The 13077-nt window shown below is 41.6% G+C and overlaps 1 protein-coding gene and 1 non-coding gene across 5 annotated transcripts in view; both read right to left on the bottom strand.

Annotated features, from left to right (window-relative positions):
• YIPF6 (Yip1 domain family member 6) overlaps positions 1-5350 on the bottom strand; it is an 82229-nt gene extending 76879 nt beyond the window's left edge. The window contains exon 1 of one of the 4 annotated variants that reach the window (XM_027093631.1): positions 5000-5350. In XM_027093631.1, coding sequence (XP_026949432.1) covers positions 5000-5056 — 57 coding nt within the window. In that variant the 5' untranslated portion in view covers positions 5057-5350. The remainder of the gene's footprint in view (positions 1-4999) is intronic. The other 3 variants (XM_027093633.1, XM_027093634.1, XM_027093632.1) reach the window with 3 other exon arrangements.
• Positions 5351-12686: 7336 nt separating this feature from the next.
• Positions 12687-12790, bottom strand: LOC113613188 (U6 spliceosomal RNA). The gene has a single exon (XR_003430102.1). It is a non-coding gene; the product is annotated as a U6 spliceosomal RNA (small nuclear RNA).
• Positions 12791-13077: the final 287 nt, after the last annotated feature.

The raw sequence follows: 13077 nt of genomic DNA, 5'->3' as shown, positions 1-13077 counted from the left end.
GGGAGGGAGACGCAAGAGGAAACAGATATGGGAACATATGTATATGTATAACTGATTCACTTTGTTATAAATCAGAAACTAACACACCATTGTTAAGCAATTATACTCCAATGAAGATGTTAAAAAAAAAAAGAAATATAAGAATCCTTCCTCAGTTTCACCCTTTGAATATTCTTCAGCACTTAATGTGTAAACCAACCTGTTTTGAAGTCATTATTCTCCCTTTACTACTACGATACTGCCCTTTCAAGCTCCAGGATTGCTTGTTTTGAGCTTTCTTGCTGCCTGCTACTGCTAGGGTAGACGGGGCAGTGCAGAAGGAATGGCCTTTGAAGCCAAACGGGCCTTTGCCCTCCCTTGGAAACAACACTGCTACAAGAATTAGATAACACCTGCATGTCACCTAGCACATAGTCAATGCTCAACATGTGGTATCTGGAGAGCCTTGGTTAAGAGTGCAAGCTCCCGGAGGCAGGCAGCCTGAGTTCCAATCCTAGCTCCATCATTTACTACCTGTGTGACAATGAGCAGGTTCCTTTTCCTCTCTGTGCCTCAGTTTCCTCATCTGTAAAATTGAGATGATGGTACTATCATCACAGGGTTGTCTTGAGGAAGAAATATATTAATACAAGTAAACCACTTAGTAGCAGGCTCACAGAAGGGGACAGATACATGTCAAGAGCTCAGGTTCAAGATTCCCAGGGAGTCGATTCAGGTTCTGTCACTGCTGTAGAATAAAGTATTTGGCTAGCCTTTGTCCTTTGTTCCTGGGAGGTAGCCTCTAAACTCCTGGGATTTCCTAAATGATAGTAATATTTTTGTTATTCATAGTGGGCCCTAATAGTTTAGCTAACAGGTGAGCCCTGGTAGACAGCTAGTTTATGTTAATGAGATGACAGCATGGTGGCTAACCACTGCTAAAAGACCAAACACAAGATTAGAGGATTGGGGGGTTTGAGTCCTGTGATACAAACCTGGCCTCTTGGAAGTGGAGGAGGCAATGATCCATTCAACCACACCTACATAATGAAAACTCAATAAAAACTAGATATGTGGGTGAGCTTTCCTGGTTGGCAATATTCTGCATATTGTCACACATCAATGTATCAGGAGAGTAACAGGGCCCTTTCCTGACTCCACAGAGAGAAGACAAGGACATTTTGTGTTAGGGACCATCTCAGACCTCAACCTAAGCATCTCCCCCTTCTGCTGGTTTCTGTTGTATCCTTTTGCTATAAAGAAGTGTAATTTTAAGTACAGCATTGTCCTGAGTTCTGTGAATCATTCTAGGGAATTACAGAGCCTGAGGGGATCACGGGAACTCCTGAATTTGTAGCCAGTAGGTCAGAAGTGAGGGTGGTCCTGGTCCTTCAGCTGGTATCTGAAGTGAGGACATTCTTATGGAAGACTGTGCCCTTAACTGGGGAAGTTTGGCCTAACTCCAGCTACTTGGTTTCAGAAGTCACTGCAGTCACTAAAGTGCCATGTGATTCCCACTCATCCCCCATCCCAACCCTTCCTCAGTATCTCTTCCCCAGAGAATCAGTGACATTGCTCAGCGAACTGAGGCAGGATCTGTGGCTCTCTAGCCCCATATATGAGACAATACCACCAGGACCTCAGCTAGTGGACCCTGCTCTGACTAGCCCCTCAGTGCAGATGAAAGGTGACTTGGACCCCATGTCCCTCCCCTTCCTCTGTGCAGGCAGCCTTGTGCACATACATACACATGTGTGCACATAAACACATGTGCACACTTTGCTGCCTGGCTTGGGCCAATGAGGGGAGGAGATAGAGGCAGGGCCAAAAACACACAGTAAAAGCAGGGACTGCAGCCTTAAGAAAGTGGCTGGGAGCAGATGGCTCATACTATTGACCAAAATCCTAAAGAGAGAAAGGAGTCAACAAGGTGGAGGGAGGGGTGGGGTGGATCAAGCAGGAAACAGTTCAGTCCAAGAGGTGGAGGTCGGGGTTTAGTGGCATGGTCTCTAGCCAGCACCTTCACCTGGGACCAGCTTCCTTCCAGACCCCAGGCTACAGCGATTATTATGGCTCTTTTTCCTGCTCCTTAAACAGACAGGCAATAGACAGGCATTACCCAATATTCTGTATTTTCAACTCTATGCAGATGACTCCTAAATCAACCTTTCTAGTCCTGACCTCTTGTGAGCCCTTAAGTCCAGATTTCAGTGTCCAACTACCTGTTGGATATCTATTGGATGGCCTGCCAATATCTCAAACTAAACATTTCCAAAAGTGAATTAATCAACTTTTAGGGCCCTCATTCTCCTCTTCTGTATTTCTGTTCAGGGTATCACTTCCTCCCATTTGTCTATAGTCTTGTTTTTCAAAATGTGATACTGGGAGGAGCAGCAGCAGCACCACCTGACAGCTTATTAGAAATGCAGAATCTTAGGCTTCATCCCAGACCTACTAAATCAGAATCTGCAATTTAACAAAATACCCCAGATGACTGCTATGCACATTAAAGTTTGAAAAGCACTATGTAAGACACATTCTCCCTAGCACTGCAAACCCTCGAGCATTCCGCCTTACTCAAATCTTCACATCTGCTACTGCTGTAGTCCAAACAGTCATCAATTCTTCCTGGAACTACCGCAAACACTTGCACTGGTATCCTAGATTCCAGATACTCCCCATGGTAACTCCTCTGTTATGTTGTCAAATTCATGATTTAAAACGCTTCCCTCCTCAAAAATTTCCAGTGGCTCCTTGTTGCCTATTAAACCTCCCGGCATAGTAGTCAATAAGAAGAAATAACACTACATGATTATTATGTGCCAGGCACTCTACCAAGTGTTTTATGTGTTTTAACTCATTTAATCCACCGAACAACCCTGTAAGTATTACTTTATCTCCATTTTACAGACAGGGAAACTGAGGCATGGAGGGGTTTGGTAATTTCCCCAATATCCTACAGTTAGTTAAGTGACAGAGCATAGAACCAAACCTAGACGACTTGACCCCAGAGCACACATCCATAACCACTGTTCCATATTGCCTCCCTAATTTAGTAGCCTTATCTTTTAAGGTTTACCTCCTAATACTTCCCTGTGCTTCAGCCAAAGTAATCTCTCTGTTGTTCTGCAAATGCATTAGCACCTCCTAACCTCTGTACCTTCACCAATGAGAGGCTCTGTAGCATTACTGGAAATAGTCTTGGTTTCAGAAGCAGACCTAAGTTCAATTTTCAGCCTAGCCACCCTGGGGAAATCATCAAATCTCTCTGAGTCTCATCCCCTCACCTGCAAGTAAAACATAGTTCAAAAACCACCTGAACTAGCTGCTGTGAAGTTTAGAAAATATGCAGAGGATGTTTAGTACAATCCTGGCACATAGCAGGTGGTCAATCATTGATAGCTCTTATGCTCACCTGCAATTCAAATCCTACCCATCCTCTGAGGCCCCCTCAAATGTAACTTCTACCATGTAGCTTGCTTCATCACCCCAACTAGACATGATAGCATCTTCTTTTAAATTTTGTTAATATTTTATGTGTAACTTTCTTATATAGTGTCTTATTTTAGCATTATACATTTGTCTTATCCCTACAAATTAGACTGTAAGCATAAGGAAAGGCCATTTGTATTTCCTAAAGCAACTAGCATAGTGTATTACACACTGTGGGAGTTCAATAAACATTGTTGAATAGAAGTGAACTGGATACTGAGTAATGAGTAACCAGAACCACTAAAATTAATTGGGGGAAAGCTTCATAAAAGAGAAGTGGGTCAGTTTAGACGAAAGGAACTAAAAACACCTAAGCACCTGTAACTACGTCATACCAGGCACTATGCATATATTAGTTCATTTAGTACTCTAATTCTGTGGTGACTTACTACCCTCATTTTCCAAATGAGGAAACTGGGGTTCAGAGTGACTTCCTCAAGGTCAGAAGTCTTCCATGAGAACTTGGACCTACTCACTCTCTTTCACTGTTGTATCTTCAGTGCCTAAAAGAGTGCCTGGAACATAGCGGATACTCAATAAATATCTGTCAAATGAAGTGATGAACAAACAGAGCTAGTAAGCAGAACCAAAACTAGAATCAGTTTCACCTGACTCCCAGGTCAGTCCTCTACTATGTTAAGTTGCCAATTTAAAACAGAGAAAAGGGATGTACCATTTATTGAGCAACTACTATATAATTAAACACTATTTGGTATATAACTAAACGTTTGGGAGGAGGGATTGGGGGGCAGAATGTTGAGCTGACTACACTCAGTTATGGCACTGATTGTGTTAGACACTTCACATAATTTGTCACTACAACTTTGTAAAAACTCTTTGAGGCAGGTATTTTTAACTCCATTTTACAGATGAAAAAACTCTCCATGAAATGACTTGCCCAAATTCACACAAGCGGCAGAGTGGGTGATAACTTTACCTCCAAGTTAACTTTAACTCCAAAGCCTGTGTTCTTAAATACCTGTTCAGGCTTTGGAATTGTAGTATTTGCAGTAGAAATCCTATCCTCTGCAGAGACAGGAGCAAGAGAGCATGAAGAGGACTGCAAGGAGCTGCGACAGGGAGGGCAGGGATAAAACCAAGACGACTGGGGGTCACTGAGCAAATCAACAGTCAAGTTATAACGTCCCATGGGAAGTAATCTCTCATTAATCCCAGAATGCTGCTACTCCAACAAGGGCTAGTGACAAGTCTCCATAAAATGAGGGGACAGCAGATGCAAAGATACTTAAATCGCCTAAAGCTCAGCATTTAACAAAATGCAGGGGACGAGGATAAAAAGGAAAGTGAATGAAAGTTTCACAAGAAGGCGTGGAAACAACGCGGGTGGGGGGAAGCGGTTAGCCCAAAGAACAGGCGCAGTGTTGGGACCTGGTCTGGCATCGGGTACAGGAAGGACCTGCCGTGAGGAAGGGATTCCGGCTCTTTCACGCCACGAGCCCGTCGCCCGACTTCCTTAAGGGGCATCTGCCTCACCCTCGGTCCCTTCTGTCGCAGAACCCAAGCTCACCAGGGGCCTGGGCGTTGCTGTCCCTGGGTCTCCGGGAGACTCCGCCGCTTCCGCCATCTTGGCCCTCCTTCTCCCGGGTCGCTCCCACAGGCCTTTGCGGAACCTGAGACGTGGAGGCCGCGGCCCGTCAGCGCGTCTGCGCGTGGCGGCCGCGTCACCGAAGAGCGCCTAGCAGCTGCTAGCGGCCCCGGCCCTCGGCCCTCCTCCCTTGTCCTCTGGGTGGGGTGCAGGGGTTCGCGTCGCCTCGCTTCCCTTCTTCTGGGCCACGGGTCTCGCTGGACACGCTCCCTTTTTAACACTCCACCCCGATCCTCAGCGCACTCCCGTCGGCCGCGGGGCCGCCACTTCCTTCTCTCCCCCTCCCACCTCTTCGCGCCCCGCCCCCGCCAGCGTCTGCTTCCGCCTCTCTGGAGGAGGCTCGGGGTGCCGCCTCCCACACCAGCACTGCACCTTAGGGAAAAAGCCTGCCCCTCCCCCAGCGGCCGAGAGACTTCCTTTCCCAGTTGCTGAATAAAGGGATGAAGCGCACCTTAACAACTGCTCCCTCCACTGTCGCCCTCGCCTGGATGATTACCTGCGCTTCTCATTCCGCTACTGAGCAGCTTCCCACTTACTGGACTGTTACAAGCTTTCATACTGTCTCCACACCGACCTCCGAAATTGCTTTTCTCCCTCACCCCCTTGGGGTCGGGTGGGGGGAAACTTCTCTGTATGCATTGGCCAACATTTTAATCCCACCACAATTTACCACAGTTTACAAAGTTGCTAAGCGATTTAGGGCAAGTACTGAAGATGTTCAAGGCTGAAAGAGGGCGATTATTGTAAGAATAACTTTTTAAAGAAAACTGCATGTCCCTATCTCGTTTTCCTGTCCTATCTCGGGACTTTCTCTGTGTTTCAGACTCCATTTCACCTCACCTCAGGCTAAAATGAGCTCAGGCAATACATCCATTGTTGATGCAAGCAATATGCAGGGTACTGAGTGCCCACTGGGGCAAATAATTACCAGTTTTCCACTTTTAACAAACAGGGTAGGGGATGATGTGAACTAGCCTTATTTTTTTGGATGGGCAATCTAGGAAAGCACACAAGTAGTAAACTTAAGAAGAAAGAATGTGGCTGTAGTGTGAAGAAATTCCCAAACTAATGAGATGTGTGTGTGTGTTTGTTGTTCTGTTTTGTTTAAATATTCTTATAATTCTCCTTCTCAGACCAAGCACAGTTTCAGTACTTGTGCAAATACTGATGGGAATAATATGAACATTTAGGCCAGTAGATATGAAACTTTTTTTAATGTTACAAGAGATTATTATGTATTGAATACAATTCCCCAGGCCCAGCCTCAGCTTCCCACACCTGCTCCACCCCTCCCACTACCATTCCCACCCTCAATGCCACCCCTACCCCTGTCCTGACCTCAGCACTCATTATCAGATTACCAAATCCGTTCCGGCTTCCCTGAGGCCATTAATAACCTCTTCTATTTCCTTGTCAACCTCCAAAATTAGTTATCTCTCCCCAACTGAAAACCACAACTTATACCACCCAGCCTCATCTCTTGGCCTCTTTACCACTCATTTCAAGATGGCCTTGATGCTGGCTTCAGAGGAGGACAGGCCATAAAACAATTGTTGAGGCAGTCAGTATTTGGCTTACCTAAGCATTATTTCAGTCTAAAAATGCCAGTTTTCCTTATTTAACTAATAGGGTACAGGTTGAGTGTGAGTTAATATGTTATGAAGAGAAACTCAGGAAGGAAGGTTATAGAGGAAGGGGTGGCATAGGGCTAAGCTCCTAAGATAGTAATTATTTTATGTTTTTAGTTGCAAGTATATCTCAGAAAATTACCAAACTCACTCATCATTCTTTAATACACTACAATCATCACCCTCTGTTAGACTATGAACATTTACCACACAGCACGACTCACGGGACTTGCCCAAAATTGCTTAGAAAGTTTGTAAGTGTTAGAAGAGGGATTAACATTTAACCAATAGGTTAAATTAACATTTAACCAATAGGTATGAAGAACTTTGTTAGTTGTTCTAAATTACAAGACAATATAACGTACAACTCTGAAAACAACTGGAAAATATTGAGGAAACAGGCAGTTTCCTGGAGAAATGGTCAAAATTAACTCAAAAAGGAAGCAAGATATTTCGTGAGGACAAAATTTTGGAAGAAAACAATATATAAAAAGCAAGGTGCAGAACAGTTTATATCGTATGCTAACATCTATGTAAAAAAGTAGAAGGGAATATATATCCATATACTTGAATATTCACAGACTACGTCCCAATGACTACACAAGAAGCTGGTAACAGTGGTTGCCTCTGGGGGAGAAACTGAGGGACTAGAAATAAGAGATGAGAGGGACTATTTATTGACTTTCAAGGGAGGGCTATTCATTGTATGACCTTTCATGCAGTTTGAAATTTTTACTATATACATGTGTTACTTTAAAAAAAAAAAAGTTGCTGGGCTTCCCTGGTGGCGCAGTGGTTGAGAGTCCGCCTGCCGATGCAGGAGACATGGGTTCGTGCCCCGGTTCGGGAAGGTCCCACATGCTGCGGAGCGGCTGGGCCTGTGAGCTGTGGCCGCTGAGCCTGCACATCCGGAGCCTGTGCTCCGCAACGGGAGAGGCCACAGCAGTGAGAGCCCTGTGTACCGCAAAAAAAAAAAAAAAAAAAAAAAAGTTGCCAAAGAGCTATCCTCCCCTCCCACCCCCAAGGTACTGGATGGTTTCCAAGGCTATCGTCAGGGAAGAAGAAATTTTCCTCTACCCATCTACATTCTTCTGGCTTGTCTAAGAATTAAATTGACATGAGAAAGATTAACAGGAGAAAATCAAACAAGATTTAATAACGTATACATGGAAGAGACCCAGAAAAACTGAGTAACTCACCAAAATAGCCAAAGCCCTCACCTTAAATACTATCCTCAGCTAAAGACAAAAGAGGATTTTGAGGGTGGGGAGTGTCAGTTATGGGAGGTTACCGGGAAAAGCACCATAAACAAGGGTGATTATGATGCAGATTTAAGTCATTCATATTTATGACCATGGTCAGAGCAAGTATGATTGATTGGCCAAGTGAAGGGGTCCCATCTAGCAATAACAAAAGTGGCTCGAACAAAACTATAACTTCTTTCTTCTAGAATAATTTTCCTAAGGACCATCCAATTAGAGCCTTGGAGAAATCCACCAAGAAGTACTTGGCATAGGTAAATGACCACAAATCCAACAATTGGATTAATTTTTAAAGTCTACATGGGACTTGTGCCAATGATAGAAAAACATTTGAGTTATGTGCAGAAGCCAAAGAAATGAAAAAACACAATAAATAATCATATGGATCAGGTCCAGCATCTTGGGATAGCTGTCTCGTTCTGATGTCTTCTTCTCCTCCTGGGGTGGGAGTCGTTTCTCCTCTGTTTGAGCATTGTTTTAAGGTGAGTTTGAAGTGAGCAGTCCTCTCTATGGACCAGTCCACTGCAGGGGCCCTTTCAAGTGGGAAATATGAATCCAAGAATCAATTCCCTTCAGTTATGCTGTGCAAGAGCTAATTAAGAGTATCTGACAAGGGTCCTGTAATCTAGGTTGGAGAGAGTCCTTTCAATGATGTCTTTTCCAGTGTACATCATCTCCTGGTTGCAGGCCATAGGCCACCTGATCTTCATCCAAAGATAAGTTGATGTGATAAGCTTCAGAAACAATCTTAGTATGTCCTTTTAATAATTCAATTAAACTTTTGTGATAATGCAACATAGTAACAAGAAGCCATCCAGGAAGTGAGTCTTAAGCAGTAAATACAAAACCTCAAAGACAACAACACTAGAACCCAACATCTACAGAAACAATCTTTTTCTATCTAAAATTACCCTCATTTCTACAAAATATAGCCAAGTTGACTAATTTGCTTGCAAAATAAGTCTGGTTTCAATAAACTTTGCCTGATTATTTGCATAAGAGTAATTGATCACACAAGCTACTTTAAATTGGCTGTGCTGGAACGTTTCATAAGGAATCTCAGACTGAACTTTAAAAGGCCTTTCAAGGCCAGTAAAGCCACGCCAAGTGCTTGTCATCAGATTCGCCTGTACTACCTATATATAGATTGGGTGAATTCCTCCCTTCTCAAGGTCCTCAAAATATTTCAAGGTTCTGGGGCGGCCAGGAAGTGACCTTTCTTATTTACCTGGTAAGGCTGCTGGGCTCCTTGTAAGCAAGGTACCAGATTGTTTCTCCAAGGGGTTTTATGGCTCCATAAAGTTCACCTTAGTTCTTTAAAGCTATCTGATCATATCTGATTCTGTGCAATTTCTCAAATATGACATTCCAGTCAAAAACATGGTAACATAACCAATGTTTCCAATATGTCCTGTTATAAGAACAGACTCTTATCGAACTTATGCAAATAGCTACATTGCCATAAAGATAAGAATACTCACTGAGTTCCCAAATTCTGGAGGAATCAAGTAGTGAGAAAAGATGAATGCTACAATTCTGCTTACAAAGTTATAATTTACCAAATTGCTATAAGTCATAATTAACTTAAAGTGAAGGGTTTCCTTATATTTGGACAACCAAGATTAAAAACTAGTAATATTTCAGACAGAAAGTTATACAAACTAACATTCAGCCCTATGTAACTAATTCTTGTTGATCATGATCTTCTGTTAACAGTTTTATGAAGTCATCAGGGTTTCCATTAGAATTCTTTATTTTTTTTAATTGGGGTATAATTGTTTTACACTGTTGTGTAGGTTTCTACTGTACAGTGAAGCAAAGTAGAGTTCCCTGTCCTATACAGCAGATTCTCATTTGTTATCTATTTTATACATATTAGTGTATATATGTCAATCCCAATCTCCCAATTCATCCCACGCCCCCCTTCCCCCCTTGGCGTCCATACGTATGTTCTCTATGTCTGTGTCTCTATCTCTGCCCTGCAAACAGGTTCATCTGTACCATTTTTCTAGATTCCACATATATGCATTAATATACGATATTTGTTTATCTGTTTCTGACTTACTTCACTCTGTATGACAGTCTCTAGATCCATCCACGTCTCTACAAATGACCCAATTTCATCCCGTTTTATGGCTGAGTAATATTCCATTATATATATGTACCACATCTTCTTTATCCATTCATCTGTCGATGGACATTTAGGTTCCTTCCATGTCCTGGCTATTGTAAATAGTGCTGCAGTGAACATTGGGGTGCATGTGCCTTTTTGAATTATGGTTTTCCCTGAGTATACGCCCAGGAGTGGGATTGCTGGGTCATATGGTAATTCTATTTTTAGTTTTTTAAGGAACCTCCAGACTGTTCTCCATAGTGGCTGTATCAATTTACATTCCCACAAACAGTGCAAGGGGGTTCCCTTTTCTCCACACTAGGAAAACTGGACAGCTACATGTAAAAGAATGGAATTAGAACACTCCCTAACACCATACACAAAAATAAACTCAAAATGGATTAAAGACCTAAATGTAAGGCCAGAAACTATCAAACTCTTAGAGAAAAACATAGGCAGAACACTCTTTGACATAAATCACAGCAAGATCTTTTTTGACACACCTCCTAGAGAAGTGGAAATAAAAACAAAAATAAACAAATGGGACCTAATGAAACTTCAAAGCTTTTACACAGCAAAGGTAACCATAAACAAGAAGAAAAGACAACCCTCAGAATGGGAGAAAATAGTTGCAAATGAATCAATGGATAAGGGATTAATCTACAAAATATACAAACAGCTCATGCAGCTCAATATCAAAAAAACAAACAACCCAACCAAAAACTGGGCAGAAGGCCTAAATAGACATTTCTCCAAAGAAGACATACAGATGCCCAAGAGGCACATGAAAAGATGCTCAACATCACTAATAATTAGAGAAATGCAAATCAAAACTACAATGAGGTATCACCTCACACCAGTCAGAATAGTCATCATCAAAAAATCTACAAATAATAAATGCTGGAGAATTCTTTAATTTCTTAACCTGTTCACTGTTATGAGCTGAAAGTTATCAGAAACGTGTATTTGTCAAAAGGTTCTTTCTATGAATCTTCTGGAAGATGAAGCATTTTTACAGAAGCATCAGAGTACAAAAATAACTGTCTATAAAAGACAAAAGACTTAAAAAGCAAGGTTAAAGACCTGTTTACAAAGCAATTGTCAAAGAAATTTGTTGTTTTAGTGGCATACAATATTAAAACAATAATTAGAATTACGACTGATGATACTACATGAGGACATATTTAAATTTTAGAAATTTCACATAATTTCTAGAACATTTATATTAATGACAATTATCTATACTCTACAACCTAAGAAGGTTTATCACCACTCATTTAACAATGCTTCCCATGTAATTTAACATATAAAATTAGCCTAATTAGTTTAATGTCTTTCTTTAATAAGGAGAGAAAACAAATCTTGAAGTGCTCCGGAGGCATTCTGGAAAAGCTCAATGTTATCTACAGGTCAAAAGAACTTCATTTAGAATTTGATTTTGGGGAAGTTTGTCAAATATATTAAAAAGGGTTTAAAACACTTGGTCAAATAGAATCATAGGTCACTATGTAACAGTACTTAGTTATCCACCCAAGCAAAGTGACAAAAGATTTCAAAAGCAAAATACAGAAAGTTGCAACAGTTTACTTAAAAGGTAAAAAATTGGGCTTCTCTGGTGGCGCAGTGGTTGAGAATCTGCCTGCCAATGCAGGGGACACGGGTTTGAGCCCTGGTCTGGGAAGATCCCACATGCCGCGGAGGAACTAGGCTCGTGAGCCACAACTACTGAGCCTGTGCATCTGGAGCCTGTGCTCCACAACAAGAGAGGCCGCGATAGTGAGAGGCCCGCGCAACGCGATGAAGAGTGGCCCCTGCTTGCCGCAACTAGAGAAAGCCCTCGCACAGAAACGAAGACCCAACACAGCCAAAAATAAATAAATAAATATTTTTTAAAAAGGTAAAAAATCTTTACTATCTGTTATCAAGAGCATATCAATATCGCATTAAAACTTCGTGCTCTTAACAGAGAGAAAACCAAATTCAGGTTTTGCACCATCTTACAATTTATTCTAATCTTAGCCAGTCTTGATCACATACAGAACTCTATTCTCAAGGCTTCTCTTCGACAAAACTTCTATAACTTACTTTTTTTTTTTTTTTTTATTGGAGGTACGCAGGCCTCTCACTGTTGTGGCCTCTCCCGTTGCGGAGCACAGGCTCCAGACGTGCAGGTTCAGTGGCCATGGCTCACGGGCCCAGCCGCTCCGTGGCATGTGGGATCTTCCCGGACCGGGGCACGAACCCGTGTCCCCTGCATCGGCAGGCGGACTCTCAACCACTGCGCCACCAGGGAAGCCCTAACTTACTTTTTTTTTAACCTTTAGATTTTTGTCCTATGTTTTCCTTTTCTCTCTCTCTCTTTTTTTATAGGATTTCATTTTACTTTAATTTTTTTATTTTAAAAAATTTATTGTATTCAAGTATAGTTGATTTACAATGTTGTGTTAATTTCTGCTAAACAGCAAAGTGATTCAGTTTTATGTATAGTCTTTTTCATATTCTTTGCCATTATGGTTTATCAGAGGATATTGCATATAGTTCCCTGCGCTAGACAGTAGGACCTTGTTGTTTATCCATTCTATATATAGTAGTTTGCATCTGCTAATAAAAATATAGAACACTTCACAAATTTGTGTGGCATTCTTGTGCAGGGGTCATGCTAATATTCTCTGTGTCATTCCAATTTTAGTATATGTGTTGTGGAAGCCATCATTCTCTCTCTCTTTTAAAGCTATCTTTAGGACAAAATTACTTTCTCTTCCCTGAACTAAGTGTATTTCCATTCCTTATACCTTCTTTTTCCTTGCATACAAAGATGTTTTCCTTATTAATTTTTAGTGGTTTTAATTACATATTTTAATTATAATTCTTAAACGCCTTCATTTGTAGCAAAAACTAAGAAGTAAGCAATTATGAACTGTCTTTTACATTAGCATTCTGTAGATTGGCAAACTTCTAAATACTATTTATAATTTTTTTTAAATATGTGCTTTCTTA

This window comes from Aethalodelphis obliquidens, unplaced genomic scaffold, assembly GCF_003676395.1.
Source record: "Aethalodelphis obliquidens isolate GAN/ISIS:26980383/991018 unplaced genomic scaffold, ASM367639v1 scaffold85, whole genome shotgun sequence".
Taxonomy (NCBI): Eukaryota; Metazoa; Chordata; class Mammalia; order Artiodactyla; family Delphinidae; genus Aethalodelphis; species Aethalodelphis obliquidens.
The sequence above is the reverse complement of the archived record's forward strand: the minus strand, read 5'-3'. Positions and strand labels throughout refer to the sequence as shown.